The sequence below is a fragment of the Sylvia atricapilla genome, chromosome 5, assembly GCF_009819655.1.
Source record: "Sylvia atricapilla isolate bSylAtr1 chromosome 5, bSylAtr1.pri, whole genome shotgun sequence".
Classification (NCBI taxonomy): Eukaryota; Metazoa; Chordata; class Aves; order Passeriformes; family Sylviidae; genus Sylvia; species Sylvia atricapilla.
This window is the reverse complement of record NC_089144.1, coordinates 35,080,076-35,104,122: the sequence shown is the minus strand read 5'-3', so window position 1 is coordinate 35,104,122 and position 24,047 is coordinate 35,080,076. Positions and strand designations below refer to the sequence as shown.

At 39.0% G+C, this 24,047-nt stretch overlaps 2 protein-coding genes across 2 annotated transcripts in view; both read left to right on the top strand.

Annotated features, from left to right (window-relative positions):
* The window catches only part of PTPRR (protein tyrosine phosphatase receptor type R), a 69,030-nt gene extending 49,220 nt beyond the window's left edge, over positions 1-19,810 (top strand). The window contains exons 7-12 of the mRNA XM_066319171.1: positions 615-694; positions 2,710-2,847; positions 8,973-9,083; positions 10,203-10,360; positions 12,421-12,534; positions 18,896-19,810. Coding sequence (XP_066175268.1) covers positions 615-694; positions 2,710-2,847; positions 8,973-9,083; positions 10,203-10,360; positions 12,421-12,534; positions 18,896-18,989 — 695 coding nt within the window. The 3' untranslated portion in view covers positions 18,990-19,810. The remainder of the gene's footprint in view (positions 1-614; positions 695-2,709; positions 2,848-8,972; positions 9,084-10,202; positions 10,361-12,420; positions 12,535-18,895) is intronic.
* A 1,027-nt stretch (positions 19,811-20,837) lies between these two features.
* Positions 20,838-24,047, top strand: part of PTPRB (protein tyrosine phosphatase receptor type B) — a 64,018-nt gene continuing 60,808 nt past the window's right edge. Inside the window, exons 1-2 of the mRNA XM_066319172.1 lie at positions 20,838-20,911; positions 22,176-22,565. Of these exons, the coding sequence (XP_066175269.1) occupies positions 20,857-20,911; positions 22,176-22,565 (445 nt within the window). The 5' untranslated portion in view covers positions 20,838-20,856. The remainder of the gene's footprint in view (positions 20,912-22,175; positions 22,566-24,047) is intronic.

The following is a 24,047-nucleotide window of genomic DNA, read 5'->3' as shown; positions in this document are numbered from 1 at the left end:
CGCTGTGTCTCCAGTCCAGTACACATGGATTGTCACCAGTTGTGTCAGATGAGGACACAGGACTGAAGGGAAGAATATGGATTACGTAGTATAGCCAGCCCCTTACAGTGAACTTAAATTGATATAAAACACATATATTTTATTTCATCCTAGGCAGAGGAATCTTTTCTTAATTTAAATCTAACTGTCCAGTGCAGTCACTGAACACTCCAGCTTCAGGTGAAAGTACCACAGTCAAGTTCAAAGGGCTTGGTGTAATTATGAACCATTGTACAATGATGGGACAGAGGTTTCAGAGACAGCCTGGGCAGCCCAGCTCGATAGGCAGCATGGGCAGACTCAACCTCACTGAGCATTGTCTGGGCCAGACAGTGTTGCTCCTGTGCCCACAGCTCACTGAGATGATTCTGCACAGACAAGCATTGTGCAGTACAGGCGTGCCTTAGTTACATGTGATGATCCTTTATAGAGGGAAGAATTTGATGCATAATTCTTTACTGCTTGACAACCCCAAATAACAGTAGGTTGTTTTCCTTCAGAAAATCTTTGATTCTTTTTAGAAGTCTTCTAACTATGGGTTTTCTTATTAATTTCCATCTTCCTTGTGCTCTTAGATCCTCTAAGCAGAGTGTATTTGAAACCAAAAAATCCATCTGACTCCTTGAGTACCTACATAAATGCTAACTACATTAGGGTAAGTAAATGTACATTCTACATGTACTTTTGAAAAAATATTTTATTTGCCATGTGAATAGCTGTCTTTGCCAAGGTGCCATTTATTTTATTCTTACTCATCTTCATTGAGAATTCCCAATCTTTTTGTCTACATATGTGTGATAGAAATAGTTTCATGAGCCATTTCTAACAAAGACCACATCGTCATGAATATACAAAAATGGTTGTAATTAAAAAAAAAATCAAAAAGTTTGTAAAAACATTGAGAGAAACACACACATTATTCTGTTTACTTTGGTATTTACTGTTTCATATTGACCTACTGCCTTATAGTAAAGAAAAGAGGGTTACCTTTTAGCAGTGACAGATACCAGTATTTTCAAGATACCAACTGATAGTCCTGAAATCCACAGTTAAGTAATTAAATGAATACTGTAACTAGTTTGTGAAAAGGAACATAAATAGACACAATGACATAACCAGCATGAATCCTGTTGGAAAGCAGTATTTCTAAGTGTCAGGTATGATATAGTCCTTGATCACACACCTAGGCACACACCCACACAGAGAGCTTTCTTGAACTCATCACAGAGTATATGCTAAATAGACTAAGAAGAAACTACTTCAATCATATTTTAAGAGTGTAATCCCCTACCTGTAAAATTTAATGTTTTCTTCAGTTATTGTCCAGACCCTCAGCTGGAATAAAGATAGTAGTGCAATGGAAACTTGGCCACAGAGCTCTACAGTGATGTTGCTTCTTTATATAACAATACATTAATATGTAGGTACACAGCACCATGCCCCTTACCCTTCCTCACTTTGCATCCTGCACTTTCAGCATTTCTTATGAAGACATCATCATGTAACTAAGCAGAGTGGTTCTATTTGGACAGCAATACATCATATCCAAGAACCAGGCCATATGTTGAGTCCTCTGACGTCTCCCTTTTTCCTATGCCACCAGCCTTCACTCTCTCATATGGTGATTCCTCCTCTACTAACACCAGGTGAACTGTCAGCAACTGTGGAAAAAATGCAACCCAGCAATGGAATGAAATTTCACATCCATGTACACAAAATCATTGGGCTTGCTGGGATCCTGACAGACCTGTTTTGGACAAAATATGTTCAGGCAGATTGGTGAATGGCAGGAGGAGAGTTTGTGGCAGCTGAGGATTATCCCACTGGTTCATGCAATGAGTAACAGCTGTCATGGAGATAGGCTCCCAAAAGGAAAACCCAAGGCGAGAGGCTCCCACACCACCTCATGCTGTTCTCCACTCATTCATTCCTTTCAGATATCACCAGGCTCTCTCCTGCCTTACTATTTGGCACCTGCACAAAATCAAAACTTCTCCTTTTCACACACACACACAAAAAGGTGTGTCTTGTTTTTCCCATTTCTTCTTGTCTTTCCCTCTTTTCTGCTTCCCCACTGTTTGCCTGACCTTTCTTTCACCTCCTGAATGCTCATGTCTTGGGACTCCCTATACTCCCCAAATATGTTGTCCTTCCTTTAAAGTCTCATAAAGTTTTCTCCCTTAGAAAACATGTATAGCTGAGTGTTTGACTCCACAAGCAATCATGTATTTTAAAGTTTTTCCAGTCATGAATCTTTGTAGATAGCAGTTTTATAGTTCTTCTTTCCACTCCTGTGGCTTGTTGACTATAAAATAGCTTGTAAACACTGCTACAATTTAAATTATAGATTGAAGTACCACTGGATGAGGAAAGTCCCAATAACTTGAAGAATGGAGTTAGCTAGAAGCCAACTAAGCAGAGAAATTGTAGAGGAGTTGTATTTTCAGGACCATTTAAGTTCATCAAATCCATTTCCAGAGAAAAAACTGTTCTACTGAAAAATTTCTGATCTGCTCTACTTTTAGTTATAACTTCTTTCAGTTCAAATATTTATTTTATTTTATTTCAGATTCATTTTTCTGCTCTTTCTTTCTGCTCTTTTATTCACCTGCAATACTGATTGATCACAGGAATTTAAAGTAAATGCTTTTGTGTCTGTTTCTAAACCAGGGATATGGAGGTAAAGAGAAGGCTTTCATTGCAACTCAGGGACCCATGATTAATACCGTGAATGATTTCTGGCAGATGGTTTGGCAAGAAGACAGCCCTGTCATTGTTATGATCACAAAGCTGAAAGAAAAAAATGAGGTATGACAACTAGCCAAACTGAGAAATTATTCCTATGGCTGCACACTATAGAAGGGACTTTAGAAGATACGGAAGGAAGCTAGCAGATAACTGGTTCTTAAATAATCTGTTAAGCTATGTGAAAAACAATCAGGGGGTAGCCAAATACACCAAGTGCAATAGGATAGCCATCATAAGCCATTATGTATTTAAAAAAAATCATTTTCTAGATCTGTGCTGTTGGGTTCCTAACTTTTAAAGAAACACCTCATTTATCTGTTGGTCACCTCTGTATTTCTTTTTACTTTCTGGTATATAAAGAATAGATGGTTAATGTTATGATTAGTGGTTTCCTGACATGGCTGAAGTTTGCACTTTGCTACAAATGTCAGGGATTTAATCCATTCTCAATGTTACAAATCTTCAGGACCATCCCAGAAGTAGTGCTTGGTCTCCCAGATGCCAACATCACAGAGGAATTTAGATGGAATGGAAATAATACTCTTTACCTTGGTATCAATTAGATTTGACAATTTGCATTTTAGTGGTTAATGGCCAACTAACTGTCTGTTATGCATTCCATTACTTTTGCATCCATTCCAAACTATATCTTCAATATCTTTATTTAGTAATCATGTAAATTTTTGTCAGGCTTTCCTTGATAGTGCCTGAGACCATATTTCTGACTACCAAAAGTTAGGAACAAAAATCACTCTCCCATGCAGAACACCAACACAAAACCTGTTCTGGAAGACTGAATGTTAAAGTGGTTTACAGGGCTTAGGGACAAGAGAGAGTCAGAAATAAAGGAGATGGACTTTTTTCTTGGCTCCAGATGTAGTAATGATTCCCATCTCCAGGCAGGTGCCTCAATTAAGTCTCAGCACACTACCATGTAAGCAACAGGCCTGTATTTCCCCTGTGGCACTCAAACCCCACTATTCAAACTCCGATGCACAATGGTAGAGCAACAGAGTTTATTCAGGTGAAGTTTCTAGTCTGAATCATTAAGGACCAAGAGTCTGAGTGCATTTCCGGGGCTCAAACTCACGGTTCCATTTAAATGTGCACTCTGTAGACATATTCTTTTCTTCTTCTGCCCTTTACAATTGCTTCACTCTTTCTCAGCATAAGTTTGGACTCCTAACATGAACTTAAAACCCAGGAGATTTTAAGAAACTGTATATTAAAGATGGGTTAGTCCTACTATGTCCCAAGACCTATTCCCAAACCAGGTGCCATTTTGCACTGAACTGTTCAAAGAGGTGCTCAGAATCCCACATTTAGGATTAATCATGAAAGCATAGCAATGGGCCAGGCTAATAGACCAAAAGAGTAAGTATTTCACTGAGGAAATGCTGACTGTTTAAACACTCACATCTGACACTGTGTAAGAAGAATGACTTGAAAGAAGTGCCCAGTGGTTTTCATCATGTCAGGAAGCTCTGTGTTTACCTGAGTTACGCAGGCTCTAGGCACTGGTGTTTATCGGCATTGTTGTGCCTGGCAATGGTAATTTCCTCCACATAGAAAGGGTGAGGAATCTCAAGTTGTTCCCAGGCTATATAGAGAGGCTGTGTTTGTGCAAGCTGTCCTGTCTAGAAACCTTAGGAGCACTCCCACTGTCAGCAGGTTCCTCCTGAAACCTTGCTTGCCATTGAAAAGAAAGTAAACTCTTATTGGCCATGCTCAGCATATTATCTTCACTGTTAAAATATTTGCAAAAGCAGATCTTATTTAGCACTTGGTGTTTTTTTCCTTTTTGGAGTCTGCTTTGTTTCCATCATTTTCAGGGAGGTACATCTGCAGTATAGAGACATACAAATACCTTAATATCTGCAAGCATATTTATCCACTCATCCACACTCACCTCTGAACAAATAAACCTCCATAACTGATTTTTATGTATAGGCCATATTCCTCAGTTGGTATAACACCATCAGCCTCCGTTTGAGCTATGATGTACTGTAATGTATGAAGTAATGTATAATGAAGGAGCTCTCAAATGAGAGACACATGAAAAATCTTACTCTCAACAGTAAAATAATTTATTTTGCATAAGAAAAAATATTTGGGGCATTAGTGTCCTAGTTCAAGATACTGATGTAACAAATTTGCATTAGCGATGGGAATTGTGTGAAGTGATGATGTAAAAAGGTTTCTATAGAAGAGTTACTTCCATATATCAGATGAAAAAATGGTTTAAACTTGCTGTGGTAGGTGTGAGTTTTTTCAAGATCAATGAAGATGTGAGTGCAGAATGCCGAGCAAAATACTTATTTCAGCTGTACAAAGAAAATATGCAGAATTGTAAAACTTGTCCTCAAAACTGCACAATATCTAAACAAATTGAAAATCTACCTGTGCAAGGAGAGTCCACAGCAAAGGAGCTTCTGCCTGAATAACTGGTGAGAAACTTGAAAACTGGGCCATGACTTTGGGGCTAGTATAAGGAAAAACACATCTCATCTAGTGATGCATGATCTCTGAAAAGCAGTATTCATCTTCAGAGTGTGATCCATCCCACTTTGAGAGAATGACATAAATCACTAACTGAAGGTGTCCATCTCTAATTCTGTACTAATATTTTAGGACACGATCCTCCAAAGCTTTACAAACAAGACACATACAATTTTCATATATTACTGATTTTCGTCAGAACAACTGAGCAGTGGAATTTACATAAATATGTGGAGTGTAAGAATGTCACATACATACATATATTACTTCATAGACAAGTTTATAGACTTCTGTTGTATCAGCTGATTTTTGCCATCGAATCATGTACTACATCAATAATAAGCATTTATTCTGCCTTCAAAACTTACTAGCAACATTACCTGTAAAACAGGAAACATATTTTGGGAAGCATAAGTAAAGAATCTTGTACAGCATTCTGCAAGAAGAGAGAACTAATACTGCCTGATGCATCAGATTACTCAGATAATGCAAATCTTGTTGTCAGTAATTATCTAGGAGAATCTTATTAACTCACTGTTTAAAGCTCATGTCTTATTTCATGTAACACTTTTTCCCAATTGGTCTATATATGGTCTACCCTTATATATGTATGGCCAAGAAGATTTTGGGATTCAGAAATCCCATCTTTTACAGACTTCACAAAAGCCACTTTGAAGATTACTTATTAGTTGAGTATTGTACCATAGATAGGTTTTGGAAGAACTTACGAGGATTTGGTCCTAACTGTGAGGATATGAAGGCAAATCCTGCAAACCCTCTTAAAGTGTACCTCTCATGCTTGAGTTAGTCGTGACAGCAAATAGAGGCATGAGTAAAAAGGGATTCTGGAATTGAAGCTTTGCTGTAATTATTCTTTACTGTTGTGTTATTGGGACCTTTAATGTGTAAATTATAGGCATAGCTATATGGAGAAATACCCCGAAGCAGAGTTGTAGTAAAGCAACTGCACAAATATTTGAGAATTGTTAAACTAATTTTGTGCAGAGTCCAAGTCCAGAGAATGTAGAGGTAGTAAATTCCACGTCACCTGGGACAGCTTTCCTCCATTGGGCAGAACTGGGGGCCAGGCTGCCATAGGCGCAGTTCTGGAAAGTTGAAAACATTGTGATAAATCACAGCTGCCAGCCCCAGACTGAGGCAGGGCCAGATCCTCTCAGTTACGGAGATCCACCTCAGGAGCAGTCCCATGAAGCTTGGCACCCAGTGGGCATGGGATAGGGCATGCCAGGAGATAGGAGAGGGAATGGAAGGAAGCCCAAGCCTGCAGCCCTGTCACGGGGAAAAAGACAAAGGCTGAAATCAATTAAAAGTCATGTGAGAGAGTGTTTCTTGTATGAACTTCCTGTTTGTCAGGGAATGTTTAGTTGGGGGTGGGGCGGGGCCGTGTTTGGATGTTTCTGATAAATGCTGTGTGCACTGAGTTTTTACTGCTTGCACACATGAGGCTGGACACCAGACTCCCCTTCCACTATATCTGATGTTTGAAATATACCTACTAGAGAAGAGTCTTTTATATACAAGTAACAGCTTGAGGCAGGTTGATTTCTTTTTTTTTATTATGGTCCTGAGGTTTTGTGTATTATTTTCTGTATATCTGATAACTTTATCCCTCCTACTCGCATCCTTTTCCCTATTTTCAGTTAATTTTCAAAAACATGTTAATTCTCCACTCTTTAGAAGTGCTTGCATCAGCTTATCCCACCTCTATTTTCAAGGCTGTTTCTAAAGCAGCAACAGTATCTTTAAAAGATGCACAGCAACAGTGTTAAAAATAATCCATTGTATCTCACTAAATGTAGACGGACTGTTAAATGAAAGTTATTTTAATGAACAGCCACATTTCATTGTCCACCCAGCACAAGTTGCCAATTCCAGTTCTGGGAAAGAGTCAAGAAAAACACTCTTCTGGAGTGCCTGAAGGCTTTGTAGTGAGTGCTGCATGCTTGCATTTATCAAGACGTCTCAGGAGTTTACTCAACTATTGTTGATTGTCAGGGCACAATTGTGTATTTAGACCTTTCTTTTTCCCATATTAGCACTGAAAACTACGCTCCCAGGGAGGGGCATGAACTGCAGATCTGGCAGATGATAGTAACTATATGTGTCACATGGGTAGACTGTGGAGCTTGTGAACAATCTTTTTCATACAAATTTCTGAGTATTTTATTGCCATTCTCGATCTCTTCGGGGAGACAGCAAATTTAGGATGTTCAAGTAGTTCTGCACAAGACAGGATTTGAATGAAGCCAGTCAGAATGGCCAGCATTATTTCAGGAAATGCAGCTTTTACACACTTACACTACCAAGGTAATGGGCATCTATTTTTAGAGAAGTATTTCTACAACTGAGGTGATTCAGTTAAATCCACTACTGGGTTATCAAGTACCAACTTAAATATCACACCTGGTGGTAAAGCCTTGCATTCCACTGATTGTTTTTCTGGATCATTTTAAGCAGTATTTACTGGAAGTTATGCTTTATGACAATTAATTAATATATTGAAGAGATTGTTTCATTTTGCTGCATAATGTAGGTTACTGTCTAACTACATGGATACCAGTTGCTTCAGCAAGAGTTTGTGAGGAAATATAAACAAGATCTTTCTGGGATTCCTATTATTGTAGAACTGTTCTCTTGGGGTTTGGGAGTTTTTTGATTGGTTAGTTGGTTGGTTGGTTGGGGGTTTATACCTATGTATTGGGTATTAAAACAGGAAGTTTCCTTTAAATGTTGAGGTGTCTTTTTATTTAATGAATGAGTTGGACTGGGCAGCATTGTTTCAGAAAATGTGGCTTTCAAATACCTTACATTCTTAAGCGAATAAGAATCCATTTCTAGAGAAGTATTTATACAATAGATATATTTGGTTTTATATAGCCTATGGAGATACTGTAATTGAAATAAATACTGAAGACTTGAAGATAAGCAAACTATTGCAGGGGAAAAATAACATTATTTACCTTGTAAATACTATTTCTTCCCCTCCTTTTTAGTAGATGTTAGATAAATTGCTGAAATAGTGTAACACTAATGATTCATTGAGAATTCTGCATATAATTTTGTGTAGCTCTAGCAAGGCTTAAGAATTTTTTTAACACTAATTTCCAGAATGTTATGTAGTAAAACAGTTCAGATTCTTCAAAATACTTTAACATGCACATTAAGTCAAATTTAGTTTAGTAAGGTCTAAGGACACATTTACATGCTTTCTTATATCAGGGCCCAGGACAGTAAATAGGATAAAAAAAGTCTTGTGAGCAGAGGACAAATTCTGAATCTCCTGCTCAGAAAGAAATCCCGTTTGGAAAGACAAACCTTCAGAAGTTGAATTTTAGAGTTTTCTAGGGAAAAAAAAAAAAAAAACCTCTTTAATTTTGAATGTGGAAAATAATTTCTGTAACTGAACTTCACTGAGCTTTTAAGAATGAAAACAGCTGTGCAAATTGTTCTGTGGAAGAGATCTATACTGTAAAACTCAGATCCAGAAAACCAGGCCTAAGTCATTCAGTAACTCTGCAAAATCTTATTTAGGGATACTTCTGACATTAATAACACTTCAGTTGAATTCATCTGAATTTTGCAGAAAAATACATTCTGTGTAAAAATTAGATATGAATATGGCTCCAGGATCCAGTTTGTTGATGACACTGATGCTTGCTTTCCAGAAATGTGTGCTTTATTGGCCAGAAAAAAGAGGAATCTATGGGAAGGTTGAAGTTCTTGTTAACAGTGTGCAAGAATGCAAAAACTACACTGTCCGTCAGCTTACAATAAAGGTAATAATCTGCATCTAAGCAGTATCATTTACAATGCTCTCTTTCCTTTATTGTTAAATGAAGTTGGATTTTTTAAAGGCTATAATTTTTTGCAGGAGTAGCTATGAAGCTGCAAGATAGGGTTGAGACCAAAGTACTGGAATATTTATTGTATTGCCACTTTGTATCACTCTGGCAAGAGAAAAGGCTTCAAAAAAGAGTCCAAGTTTCATTCTCTTGAACTGCATTTGGTTTGGGGCTCTTTTAGCATTGCCAAGGCAAAGTAAAGGGATTTTAGTTAATGACAATACTAATATAGTATCATTCTTAAAAAAGTTATGCTGCTCATGCTATGTGCTGAGTGCAACTATAATCTATCTGAGAAGCTAAAAGTACAACAAGTATGAAAGGAAATCTTCATGCTTTCCTGGTTCTCACTAGTTAATTTTGCAAAATAAGACAGATGCCCCTCTTCCGAGTTAACTCCCCATAGTACACTCTCATGCTATCAGATTCACCTGCTACTCCTGACAGAGTAAATAATGCATTGGGAAAATTTGTTAAGTATTTCAGCCCCAGCACTGAGAAGTGAGCAGAAGTCATATCATCCAATACAAATTACCCTAGACCATATTTAGCCCATTGTTGAAGTAAGGAGTAACAGACTCTGTTGGAGAGAATAACTGAACAAACTGGAATATCTTATTAATCTAGAAGGGCAGTTCTTCTGCATCTTTAACTTCAATACTCGTGTAATTTTAGTATCAGACCCTTATGATAATGACCTTAAAAGATAGAAACAAATGATAATTTAGAAATTCAGAAGCCCACGTCAAGCTGTTCCCTCTAGATGTTGCTGATATATCACAGACCTCTGACAATTCCCTATTGACAGTACTGTCATTAAGTCAGTAGTCAGATGGACAAAACAGAGCTTACACAGCTGGAAAAGCAGCCAAGTTTTCAGGTGCACAAACCCGTCTTAGAATTGAGATCAGTTCTATCCGCAGTTACATCCTCCAAGTCTAATATAAAAAATTGTTTAATCTCTCTTAACACTTTTTACTGTCTTTCTACCATAACATTGTAAGAAATAAAAAGAATGCAATTGTTCATATAAAATCTTGGTGTTATTTTCAGCAAGGGAGTCAGTCCCGCAGTGTGAAGCACTACTGGTACACATCCTGGCCGGACCACAAAACCCCCGACAGCGCTCAGCCTCTGCTGCAGCTCATGCTGGATGTGGAAGGGGATAGGGTGGAGTCACCGGGCAGGGGGCCTGTCGTTGTGCACTGCAGGTAATTAGCCAGTCCTTCTCTTAAGTGACTGCCTTAAGCAAGGCTGCAGCAAAGTGCTTCAAATAGCCCTCCTAAAGAGTGTGTTTGGGGAAGAGCAATATTCCACAGCTCCTCTTCATGCTAATTGACCTTTTCAGCTCATATTTGAGGATATGAGTTTTGGAGAGAATTCCCTTGTTGTTAGCAGATCACTTCTGAACCACTCACTGTTTCTGCTAATGAACTCTGCTTTTTAAAGACCAGCTTTAAATTATTTTCCTTTTATTTTTTTAAATTATTTTCCTTTATTTCCTTTTGTTTCTTATTTATGATTTGCATACTTTTTTGTCTTGTTGCATGATTACATATTTAATTCAAATGCAGTGCCTGGTGACCAGTAGACAAAAATATTGCAAAGCAAGTCAGTTTTGAAGAGGAAGCATCAGGTACAAGTTTGGAGACCAAAACACATCAGTACTACAATTTGTGAACATTTTCACAAAAGCAGTTGGTTCAAGAGCAAAGTGTTATTCAGTACTCAAGAATAGAGTTTTACTGACACAAATTACAATGCCAGAGAATGGCCTTCTAATAATTCTAATTTAATTATATTTTATTGCTTTAAATTGATTCATTACCCCATGTTGCAATTTAAATAATAGGAAATAGCACTGGATTTGTTATATTGGTGTAAAGAAGTAGATGAAGGAAAACAGAAAGTAAAAGTAAAATCAGTGTTTCCTTATTTGGTTTGTCTCATAACAGTGATAATACATCTCTTACAGTTGGGATAATACTTCTTTTTTTTTCCCTAGAAGTACATTAAATCATAACTTTCCATCTTGAACAACTTCTTTCCAGCTTCATATTTGGAGATGTAGAGAAATGGAAGAGACATTTGTACCACCCATAATTTTTGAAAATCAGAATGTGATGAATAAGCAACTTTCCCAAATTTTATGCAGCTATATTTATCAGGAATTGTAGTTTCCCTAACAATGCAGGAATCTGTGGATGGCTGTGGAGATTGCCCTTTTTCTAGTATGGATCTTCAGTAATGAAGGTCTTCAGAAGAATGGGATGTCTTTCTGAGATGAGTGATATGACAGTAAGGTCTGTAAGCATAGGCAGGAACTTATTAATGATTAAAGAGAGTTATCATCTCAATTGTGATTAAGATATCATCCCAGTTGTGATTAAAATTCATAGTTCTTCAGTCACAACTCAGCTACCTATACGTTCACTACACTACAGTCTGCAAATCTCACACTTCATTTTCTAGTCAGACTGTTTCTTCCCTTTTTGTCTGAGTGTGAGGGCTATAAAGATCTGGACCCTAAATTCATATTTTAACTATTTTATTCCAATTTTCCTTCCATTCAGCATGAAAGCCATGAGCTGCACTGCCTTCCACATTACTTAAGCAAGAAGCATAGTGGAGCAGAGATTCTTGGAATTATTGAAGTCTCAGGGATAAAAATAATGCCAAAATGGCTGTTTCTCAGCAGGCATCAAGGAAACCTGGGGAGCTATGGCACCAAATCTTTCACCATCCTGCAGAATTGCAAGAGAGAGAGTTAACTTCATCAGCATGGTCTTTTTTTAACTTCTTCAGCAGGGTCTAGGTCCTTTTGCCTTCACGGTTAGAGGTTTGGTTAGCAGAACCACTGTGTGCTTTGAGGGCATTAAGCATAAATCCCTACAGAATTTTGTCTTTTGGTTGGCTTCTCCCCCTTTTCAGTGCTTATTTCCATAATTTTCTTGGACCAGCCAGAGAATACTCAGATTTTGTAGTGCTAAAGAAGCCAGGTTTTCTTACCATACACTTGTGTGCAATCTGAAAAGATGCAAGCCTCACAATTACCCATGACTGGACTGCTGGAACAGTGCACACTTTCATTTCCCTCTATGAAAGTGAGCTGAGAAGTCAGCCTTGCTGGACATGCACCCAGGAACTGTGGGCTCTAGCAATTCCATGTTTCTTTTGTGTGTGTGTGTGTTTTCATATCTATTTAGTGTTTTCCATGTAACTACTTGATCTGTGAACTTCATTCCCCTATTAAATTTTGCCTTCTTTTCAGTGCTGGTATAGGAAGAACGGGATGTTTTATTGCCACAGCCATTGGTTGTCAGCAGTTAAAGGAAGAAGGAGTTGTAGATGCACTGAGCATTGTCTGCCAGCTACGAGTGGATCGGTGAGTTCCAGGAGAGCCACAAATCAGTCAGCAATTCTGAAATCATTACCAAAATGATTTGGTAATGATCAGTAATGATTCAATAATGATTCTGAAAACATTTTCATAGTTGAATGTTACTTTACATGAAATGGCTGCCATTGCTTTGCTGACTTTTATGACCACATTAACTGAATATTCAAGGTAATATTTGTATTTAGGTCCTGAATAAGGAATCATAGTGTTTTCTGGGTGAAACTTCCATTGAATGAAATTCCCCTGAAATTACAACCCTGTAGCTGCTGGACACGTTTTACTTCTCTTCCCCACAGCACACCCACCTCCCCCTTAGAACTTTCTGCTTGCTGTCTGCATCATCCCATTAGGACACAAGAGAGGTAAAGGCAGTCTGGAGACAAGGGATTTTCTTTGAGCCTGGATTGACAAAGAAATCCAGGCTCACTGACTGTGTAGGTTCTTTGAGCACTGAAGAAAGACAAACCTGGTGCTGCTGCTATTTCTTCAGCTGTGCTGGGGGTCCTTTTGAATTGACTTGGCAAATTTACCCAGCCTAAGAAAATACCAAGCCATTTGTTTCAGACTTTTCTGAAGTCAGATCAATTCCCTGATGGAACTCACAGCTTGAGAGCAGGAACAGTGTAAGCCAGCATTGTTGCAGAGGGCTTTGTTTTGTGAAACCATGGCTGAAGAGGGATTTGTGTTTTAAAGAAGGATGTGGGTATTTTGCACAATGGAAACTGTTGGTTGGGTTGTACTTTTCTTTCTTATTCTGCTTGGAGAAATAGGATTTTGTATAAAGTAAATAAACAGGATTGCACCAAGAGTAGAGGGAGTCTCCTCTTCTGCTGTAGGTACCAGGTCATATAATCTTGCAAGTATCTTAACTGCTTCTGACATGCATGTCTTCTTTAAATGAAAAAAAAATCCATAAGGGTGCAAATGCTGAAAAAGAGCTTAGGTAAAAGGAAATACAGAATTAATACAGAATTTTTTGTGTTGTGAAGAGCTTTGAAAGGTACTGGAACTGTGAAGTGCAGAAGGACCAGAATCCGTATAGTTGACTGTGTTTATGGATCACCTCCTCTGCCTTCCCCTCCCATATGGCTTCATCATACTAGACATTGTAATAGAATCTTTACAGGGTGACATGAGCCACTTGGAGTGTAAAATTCTCCATGGGAAGTTATTGACCTAAAAATCTCAGCAACAAAATAAGAAGGAATAGCTGAAGGAAAAATGTTTATTCTGTTTTAAATTACCAACTGCAAATTTCCAACCCTCTTTTCTGAATATCTATCTGTCTTACTGACAAAGGTTTGAAGTGTTTTTCCCCATTTTAGTATTTCTATTATGAGAGAATATTTTTTTATTGCTTTTACAATCCATTATAGAGAAGTGGAAGCAAACGCTGGTCTCAGCTGTCTCTTTTAATATCCTTACTTCAGACATTAAAAACAACCCAGATTTTCAGCATTATTAACTGACAACACAATTTTATTGAGTAGATCTGCCTAATGAACTTTCTTTTACATATTAGTATCCTACATAAACTTGGAAAGATAATGGAAATCTGACCCAAATATAACATTCATAGCAGCAATTTCCATGACGCAAAGCTTGTTATAAGAATTGTTAAATATTGTGATTTGTATATTTCTGTATTTTTTCAAGTTTCAGGTTAGTGTATAGACTGCAGAGATCTTGCTTCATATTCTCAGGCATTGCCTGAGACAAAGAGTACATCTCTGTTTTAATTTTTAAAGACATTTTTCTGGATAAAACTCAGTAACCAAAACCTGTCTTTTTTTTTCTGAAGGCAATTGGCCATATTGCAGAATGAGTCTCACTGACCTGGCAGTCAGTTTATAGTCACGATTTATTTAGGAAAAACTTAACAGCCCCCAAGACTACAGTAGCCATTGCCAGCCCATAAACTGGGCAAGGGTCACTGTTACATGGACAAAGCTCAATGAGACTGGCCTCCCCTGCTGTCACAGTCCTGACATGGTGGTCATTGGCAGGTGGTGTGTGAGACAGGGTCATTACACGTGTCATGAAGCTGGCAAAATGCACTTAAAGCCCACTGAACTGGGCTGCAGAGCTGGCTGTGGCCATCATAGTGTTGCATTGCATTTACCAGCACGGCCAACATTAGCAGTGGGGTGCCATTGTGAGCAGAGCAGGAGCAGTGCTGAGGCTGTCTTCCTCATTTATGCTGGCCAGCACCTGAGCTCCAGTCTTTTCTTTGTGCATCAGATTGCCCTCAAAAAAAAGGAGAGTTTAGCAGAACAGGATGGTTTTATCTGACCACCTGGGATCTAGCAACCTGGCTAGGAGGTACACTGAGTACTTTATCCCTGATATCCTATCTCCACTAGGTTCCTGGCCACTCTAGCTTATGCCCAGAGCTGCATCTTCCAAACACAGGTTACTGATGGAATGAACACACTCAGGGATGTCCACTTTCATGTGGACATTTTATCACACAGGTCCATGACCACATTTCTACCAAAGTGAATTGAGCAATAGGAATAGAAAAAAAGAAAAGAGCTGCCTTGAGGGACTCACGAGTGGTGTTGTAGAGACTTACAAAAACATTTCTATTGCCCAGCATATTCAGTGACAACCAAACAGGCATCCAGACAAATTGCACATGGTGGCAAAGGTTGTGCTGGAAAATAGTTAACTAATGGCCCATGTAGCACTCCCTGGAAACAGTTTTAAATAGTGCTCCAACAAGGACTGAGACACCATAGAGCTGTTCCTAGGTAGGATATGTCCAGTACCACTTCCTTCTTAGCTGGTAAGTGTAAGTTAAGGGGTGAATGGATCTGAATCATCAGTCCTGCACTGAGATGAGAAAATGGACCATCCACTCAATATATTGCCCCAGGATGGAAACACAGCCATGGTCTGTGTGAATTTGTAAAAAGACAGGCCCACATGTCTGCTCAGCTTGCTTTTTCCCAGTTCATTTTTTATATTGTGCAACAGAAACAGGAAATGTTTGATGTGAGGCATCTTCAAGACTTACTGTGACATCGAGAAACTTTGCACATTCTTAACCTTAAAGGCACATTCTTGGAATGACATCCGATAACTTTGCTCTTGGCTCCTCAGACAGGATGAAAAGAGTTTCCAGTGTGCGTCAATTCATTGTTTAAGTGTTTTGACTAATGGCCTCAGGTTAAAAAAAAAAAAAAAATCCCAAACCCTGCATCACATTTATTCTGGAGCAGACTGCATGCAGCTGCACTAGCAGCAAGCCAGAGGACAGGGTGAAGGACCCTTTATGTGCCCACTGCTACCCAAGCAAAGATGGTCACAGTCCCTAAGCCCTCAGGATACCAGGGTCTGTTTCTTCCAAGCACCAGTCCAAGGAGTCTCAAAGAAGCAGAGAGCCCAGCAGCTCACAGAGCGGCTGGCAATGCAGGCTGGAAAACAGACAAAGGCTGCACACCCAGAGGTGCTGTAGCTGTGGCTACATCCCTTCTGGACACTAGGGACACGGGAGAGGAAACCTCCCTCCCTGAGCAAATTTCCTCCTGAAACTCTCTTCCACACAGGCATTTATTTCCACAAACCAATGTCTTGGGATCACAGATAATTCCCTGCTATTAAATGTGAGCCTTGCATAAGAACAAAGGTAAGAAGGACTTGGGATATTAGTAGATGAAAAATTGGACATGAGCTGGCAGTGTGCACTTGCAGCCCAGAAAGCCAAGTGTATTTTGGGCTGCATCCAGAGCAGTGTGGCCAAGCAGGTCCAGGGAGGGGATTCTGCCCCTCTGCTCTACTCTGGTGGGACCCCACCTGCAGTGCTGCATCCAGCTCTGGGATGCCCAGGACAAAAAAAGCATGGGCCTGCGACAATGGATCCAGAGAAGGGCCATGAAAATGGTCAGAGGGACAGAATGCCTCTCCTCTGAAGAAAGTCTGAGAGAGATGGGGCTGTTCAGCCTGGAGAGGGATCTGGGGACATGTTCTTCCTGCCTTTAAATATAAAAGGGGGCTTATAAGAAAGACAGAGAAAGCCTTTTTACCAGGGTCTGCAGGGATAGGACGAGATAATGATGTTACACTTAGAGAGAGTAAATTCAGATTAGATATTAGGAAGAAATTCTTTACTTCACCATCCCCAGTTTTTTAAGCCAGGTTGGATAGGGCTCTGAGCAACCTAGTCTTAGGGGAAGGTATCCCTGCCCATGGCAGGGGGTTTGGAACTATGTGGTCTTTAAGGTGCCTACCAATCCAAACCATTCTGTGGTACTGTGGTTCAGTAAATCTCATGTATAATGGTCTTGACAAGGCTAAGTTGTCTGAACCTCTGAATAAGACTCATATGCCTTTAAGCTGCCAGAGATATGGACTGTTTGCTCATATATACCAACATTCAGAAGCATCATAAACTCTGAATTGTCACAGGACAGACGTCAAGGTGCTGGGCTCAGCCCCCACCAGTCTTACAGATGTTTTCTTGGTGGATTTATATATTGCTTCAGCACTGCAGAGGAAGGAGCAAGGATCACCATCACACAGTCTAGTGCATCCAAAATTGTTTTAACTTGCCCTTTCTGCTAAGTCCTTCTTGCTGGATACATTCCCTCCGTCCACTCCTTCCACACAGCTGATCTAACCTGGGAAGTGCACTTCCTTAGAGAACACCTTGGGGGAACATTGATGAGGAAGGCAGGGAGGGAAGCCGTTTGGGAAAGTGTTGCGTGGGCAGAGCAGGACGCAGCAGCACGGAGGAAGGAAGGAGACTAGGCAGCAGAGAGCAAAGCCCTTCCATCACCTTTAGCATCTCACTGCATCTCAGAGGACAAGCACAGAGGAAAGCAGCTGAAGGCAGCCAAGAGTTATGAATTTGTGGATGTCTTTGTTGGCAAAGCTACAATTGCTGTGTTTTGGGCTGGATGGGACCATTTAAGGGCTTTTGATTTCATTCCTAGGAATAGCATGCCATAATAGCCATGCAGCTTACTAAAAGGTGTTCTATATTTTCCTGAGCTCATTGGAAGAACACAGACCACTGGTCACTTACTTAAAGAAGTAGGTATTATTTTAATCATGATTTTCCTGCCATAGCCATTTAGCCATGTAGCAGCTCTGAAGAAAATAAATATACCTTGTGGTTGTAAATAAGCTTCTCTAATACTAAAGGACAGTACTTGTTGAGAAAGTTTTACCATTTTTCAAATAGCTTGGTATATCTATCTGTACCATATTTGTTGTTGGGCATCTCATGAGATTTTCAGACCTGCTCCTGCAAGTGCTGGAAGTATATGACTCCAACAGTGCTCTGGATTCAAATACCTTGCAAATTTAAATGTTTCAATGAAGATCTAACTGAAGCCAGGTGTGACATATATTTTAATGTCTTCCTTCTCACTAAGGCCATTTAGTCTTTCATCACCACAAAGGTAACTAGCTGCTCCAGGGTACACTGAGGATAAGCCAAGGGCTTGTTTCTAGAAGCAGAGCAGATAGCTTTGAATACCTGGCATTCAGATGAGATAATAGAAGTGGAATTAAGTAAATTTGAGGCTGTGCTCTATGAGAAGGGAGACCTCGAGTACCTCAGTATTGACAGAAAGAGGCTCAATTTAATTTCAGATCTAAATGGTAACACTCCTATCACACCTACCTCCTGTAGGATGTTCCCTTCCCACCACACAGCAACTGGCACTGGAGATGTGGGAGTTGATCATCATATTTAGACCTGAAAAGTTGATTTTTGTCAGGTGAATGTATAAAATGTAGGCATTTAATCCAAGCTGGCTGCAACTAGTTCTTTTTATGGTTACATTAAACTCTTTTGCATTGTTGGTGGTGAAATGATTCACCACTGTAAAATTTTGTAGGTGGTGGCTGTTGGGACAGGATGCATTGTAGGCGTTAGAAAGAGGACAGGAAGAGCTGTTCTCTGCACAGGCCATCTGCAGGTCACAGAAGGTTACATTTTTAGTAAAGGACAAAAATGAAAGGCCAGATTCTGTCTACTTCCTTGCTCCATGAGTGGTAATGCTGCATCCATTTATCTGGCCTTCCTTGCCTAAGTGATTGAGAAAAATTCTCTTTGAATATACTGAATTTGAAATGTAGGTTTTAACACTGTAGATGCCAGATGTTTTCTTCTCTAATTCTTACTCTGATGGAACTGGGAATTCTTCACGTTGGGCATTTTCTGGATGGCATAAGCTGTGAAGAAAGTAATTCTGCTCTGACAAAATCTCTCACTCAAGGAAACACTTTAAGTCAAAAACTGAGAAAAGGGCTTGTATCATCTGGGGCTGGCAGGAGCTGGAGGGTGTTGTAGTCTTAAGAAATAAGATTTCAGTGCAGTGTGTTTCCTTTCCAGGGGTGGAATGGTTCAGACCAGCGAGCAGTATGAATTTGTGCACCATGCACTGAGTCTGTATGAAAGCAGACTTTCTGCAGAAGCTGTCCAGTGAAGCCGAGGAGGGTAAAACCGAATGTCAGTCACCTGAGGTAATTTGTTTCATTACCTACCAGCAGCTTCTTCAAGGAGTTTACTGCAGTGGGAAAGACGGCTTTGAGGCCAACTTCTGAAAGGATTGTGGACGGTTTGGCATAAGTACAGAGATTGCTGGACCCTTACTATATATGAATGTATTGTGAGCTTCCCAAAAATGATTTATAAAGAAGGTACTGTACTGAAACTACACATGGATTTTGTGTATGTATCTAAAGGTGGGTTTAATTCTGTAATGCTGATATCCGCCATATGGAATGTATGTATGTGCTACTGCTGCAGTCAGATGGACATTGGGACTTCTACAGAAGAAATGTTTAACAAGTGTATAAAAGCTTTGACGTTTGCAAACTGTCTTGTGAATGGACTGTCAACTGTACTGTAAAGTGCTATTACTGATTATGTGGTGGGCTTGTTTCTTGGCCACATAATATTCTTGCTGCTAAAATTGCAAGTGTTCAACTATGGATTAAAAAAAAGGAGATAATAAAAAAATGGAAAATCTTGGTTTTGAAAATATTCAAAAGCAGTTAATATTTTATATGGAAATAAATGTTCTTCATACTATTAACTATTAAATGTGTGTTTACTGTAGGTCTTACAGAGCAGTTGCAGAGCACAATGTCTGTTATTCAGTGTGTATGTATTTACCCTGTACTGTTGATTGTCTTAGAACATGCTTCTGCTACAGACCTGAATCCAGTGTATTTGTAAATTGTGAAAGTTATTCTACTTTTGAAAGAAACTTTGTAGCATATATTAAATGGTAAGGATTTTAAATATTTGTCTGTCTTTTATTAATACAGAAATTTTTGCATATGTTGTTTATCTGCTCTATTTCTTTCAGTAAGAGATGGATGCCTTTAGTGATACAGACTCTTCCATGACAGGTTATACAAGACAGAAAATGCTGCTATGACTGTTTCCTTTATTGTTCAGTAAAAGTTTGTTTTTAAGAGATATGCGGAGTTGGCATTATGGCTTACAGCACTGGGAAGTCTGTTTACAGGGTATAATGAGTTTTTAATGCAGTGATGTTGACTTTGCTTCATACTGCTAATAAATTACCCTTAATATAAAATATTAACTGAAGTCTCTGTTCTTGCCTAGAGTAAATGCACACACACCCTTGTACCCCCATAAACAGGCTCAGCCCAGCACAATTTGGTCAGCCTCCACCATGTCTTCAGACCACTTGGGAACCAATCCAGAGGGCACAGGGCAGTCCCCAACTAGCATGGAGCAAGGTGCACTACCTGATGGGAGGGCAAAGCCAGCATCACTTGATTCCTCAGAGGGAGTTTCTGTAAGACCTGGTACAGATGATAGAGCTTTGCCTCCTCCTCTTCCCCTTCCTCCTCACCCTCCACTTGGCCTTTAGAACTTGTGGAGTTAGAAATATATTGAGATTTTGGTTGATTGTGTATAGTTACAAAAAATACATGTTTTTCCCTGGACAATACAGAATATACTTAGTCAGCACCATCCAGATGACCTGTAGATTTGTAATAGTTCACAGGCAACAAATTACACAAAAGTATGATCCTCTTTCTTTAAGTCTAAAGAGATTCAATAAAATCTCTTTTAATTTCCCAGGCATCTGAAAACTTCTCTTTTGCTTGCATTTTTCCAAAATAAACCAACCAGTAAACTGAAGAATCATATTAAAGGACAAAGTGCTGTAAAACCCCCCAAAACAATTGAATAGAAGGAAGTGCTCGTCACTGACTTTTTCCCCCATGAAGGCACATTTCCTTCCTAGCCTTCGCTTCACTTATCTGAGGTGGGTTTTTTTAAGAGAAGCATGGGGAGTTGCTAGAGGGAAAATGGATTCTTTATTTCACGTCCTGGTTTCTACCTGTCTTGCCTTGACATTCTCAGGTAAGTGTCTCTCCCCACTTCCCCCCTGCCGAATTGCTCTTTCTGCTGCTGAGCAGAGCCCTCCGGGACAGCCGGTGACTTACAAAAACTGAGTCACCTCTTCTCTGGGCTTCATACCAGAGCAATGAGGGGCAGGGCCAACATAGCCCATTCTGTTTAGATTCCTTTCTAAAGGAAAATAAACTGTCTTCTTCTATGCTGGAGATACCTCTTCTTTTTTAAAAAGATCTCTTGATAGACTATCCAGGAGGTGATTTTTTGGGACAAGTGTTTCAGAGGGGAGATTCCTATCTTTTATTCATACTTTATGAAACTTCAGAGACAAGAACTTTCTGTAATGCTTAGCAAATTCACAGGTTTGTAAAAACAAGGGAATGCCAACATCAGTTGAGGGAAAAAATACACATTTGCTTTAGCACTTTGTAACTAATGGGGCTGGAAATATTTGAGTAAGTGAGATTAAAAACAAAGAACCTAAACATGATATGGCAGGGAGGCTGCATTTGAAATAACCATTCTGTGTTCTGTAACGAGTATGCATTTTGCATTGATAACTTTCTGGGGTTTTGATTAATGCACTGTAAATTTCTTCATTTGAGTAGTTGGTGTTGTTCTTTAAGTGTGGTGACAGAGAGCTAATCTTATGTGAATTGGAATGGTCACAAAGCTAATAGCTAGAGACGTTGGAATAAATCCAGTAAAACAGATGTACTTCCTATCAGTAAAGAACCTCCATTCCTGTAACACAGACACTGAGAGACACATCAATTTGTGAATATCTTTCTATATGTTTCCCTCAGAAACATTATGAATTTTACTAAAACAACTTTTAGGCATAAAAATAGATTTTTAGAAGTCTTTGTTGTAGAACTGAAACAGAGACTGAGAACTCATGTAGATCTCTGTATGCTTTCCAGCAGGGGAAATGAGGAACTCATGTTTGAAGTTAATAGTTCTTGGATTTCTTTTATATCCAGTTTATTTTTTTCTTATTTTTATATATAATGAAGGTCAAGATAACCTTGCCACAATAGGGGTTTTGCATTTTCATTATTTACATTACCAGCACATGCATCATGTGGGTGTTGTGTTTAGAGTGTTTTTTTAAAATAGGTTCAGCTTATGGGAAGTTTCATGAAAAGTTCAACACACAGAAAGTGGGAAGAGAGATTTATTTGCTGATGTATTTTATATCATTGAGAATTTGCTTTTTGTCAAGTTAATGTGTAATCTATCGTATTTTTCTGGAATTTTCTTTTTCCAGAAGGGTTTCTAATTATCCATGTCCAGAAACAGCAGTGTCTTTCAGAAAATAAAGGAGTCATTATGGAAAAGTGCAATATGACCAACCTGAACCAGAAGTGGCAGTGGATGGCAGATGACAGGCTCCTCCATGTGAAGTCTGCCCAGTGCCTGAGCATCTCTACACGCTCTGCTCTGTCATCTCGCAGCATCATCATTGATTGTCCCCAGGCAGTCAGGTGGAATTGCCACGAAGATGGGCTCCTGAAGGTGGCCAACAGCTCTCTTTTCCTCACAAAACAAGGTCAGAAGGTAATGGCCAAGCGGAGTAAAAAATATCTTCATACATGGATGCAGCTAAAAGCCAGCGAGACGGGAAAACCTGTTTATGTAAATCTGTGCTCAAAGCAAGGTGAGTTATTCCTTCAAGGAAATTTCCTAGGAGCTTTGGAAACAAAAATGTCCCTGTTATGCTAACTCAAATGTGAAAAATTATGATATTTTATTCATACAGAAGAAAGGTTTTCACAGTTGAAAAGTGTTCTGAGAACTATTAAAGAACAGCTGAGATGAGTGCTGTCTTTCTCACAACTGGTGGAGTTTTTAAGCCACTTTATGTTTTCAGGATGTCTCTCCTTTTGTCTACTCCCAATCTTTGGATCAATGTGCTTATATGTCATCTCAGCTCACTATTATTGTGTCATTTCCTTTTTCCATTTCTAAACGATGGCTATTGATTCTTATCAATATTGATTCTTATCAATATTGATTCTTATCAAAAAATTTGGATGCAAAGAAGTTCTTCTCCCCATTCATTTTATCATGCAAATGCAGATTCAATCTGTCAAGAGCAAGAAGACATCTGAAAATCAAACACATGGACAATTATTTCTCTGATTAACCTAAATGCATGATTAGAACAGTCATGGCTTACACATTTACATGTTTACTCAGTGTAACTTTGCTCTTAAATGCCATATACATAAGAACACTCAAAATCCTGATAATAATGAACTGAATCAAAAGTCTCAGAAATTCTTGGAATAGTACCTTGAAATACAAAGGTCTGTGCACATGCCTACAGACAAGTAGCAGTATATCTGTGTAGTTGTGGGTTTCCATATCCATGGCAAAATGGAAGGTACAGTGGTTAGAATACTTCTTGATAATGCTTTCTTCAATGTCCCTTTGTCAATCCTTCCTGGCAATCCTGTTAGTATTGTTCTTAGGCACTATTAAGCAGTTCTTCATAGTAAATAACAACCTACAGACATCTTTTTACTGTTAATTCTTGTCTTTTAAGGGTTAAAAAAAAAGTTTTATGACCCAAAACTGTTGCATATGGCCAAGTTTTCAGAATGTTTAAATAAAACCCTCATTCTTTCTAAACTCCTAGTTATTGTAAGGCAGGGTACCATTTTTTCTCAGCAAATTTGCACTTGCAAAACTCTATTCATTGAACCAGGACTATTCACTTGAGTGGAGGTATGAAAGGACAGCTTGCAGAATCAGGGAATGGAAAAGTGGCCATGATGCCATCCCAGCCCTCCCATATAGGTTAGAGATTAAAAAGGCAAAATCATTTGAAGTTGTGTGGGGTGCATATGGCTTGCATATTCAAAGACACTATGAACAGTTCAGATTAGGTACATAGGTAGTGTTATTTCCTTTAGATAGCTGGATAGAGTGTGGCCTAACAAAGTTAAAGTAACCTTACACACTTTTCTTAATCACTGTCAGAGGAGAAGCAATTTAAGACCAATAAGCACTAAGACAATTGTCATGGGATATTGAAGCACCTTCTCATCTATATACTGTGCTCAATTTTTAAATGAATGTACCTTGATTTTCCTGAAATTCTCTCCATAGACAAGCCTGTAAATTCTTTCTAAGA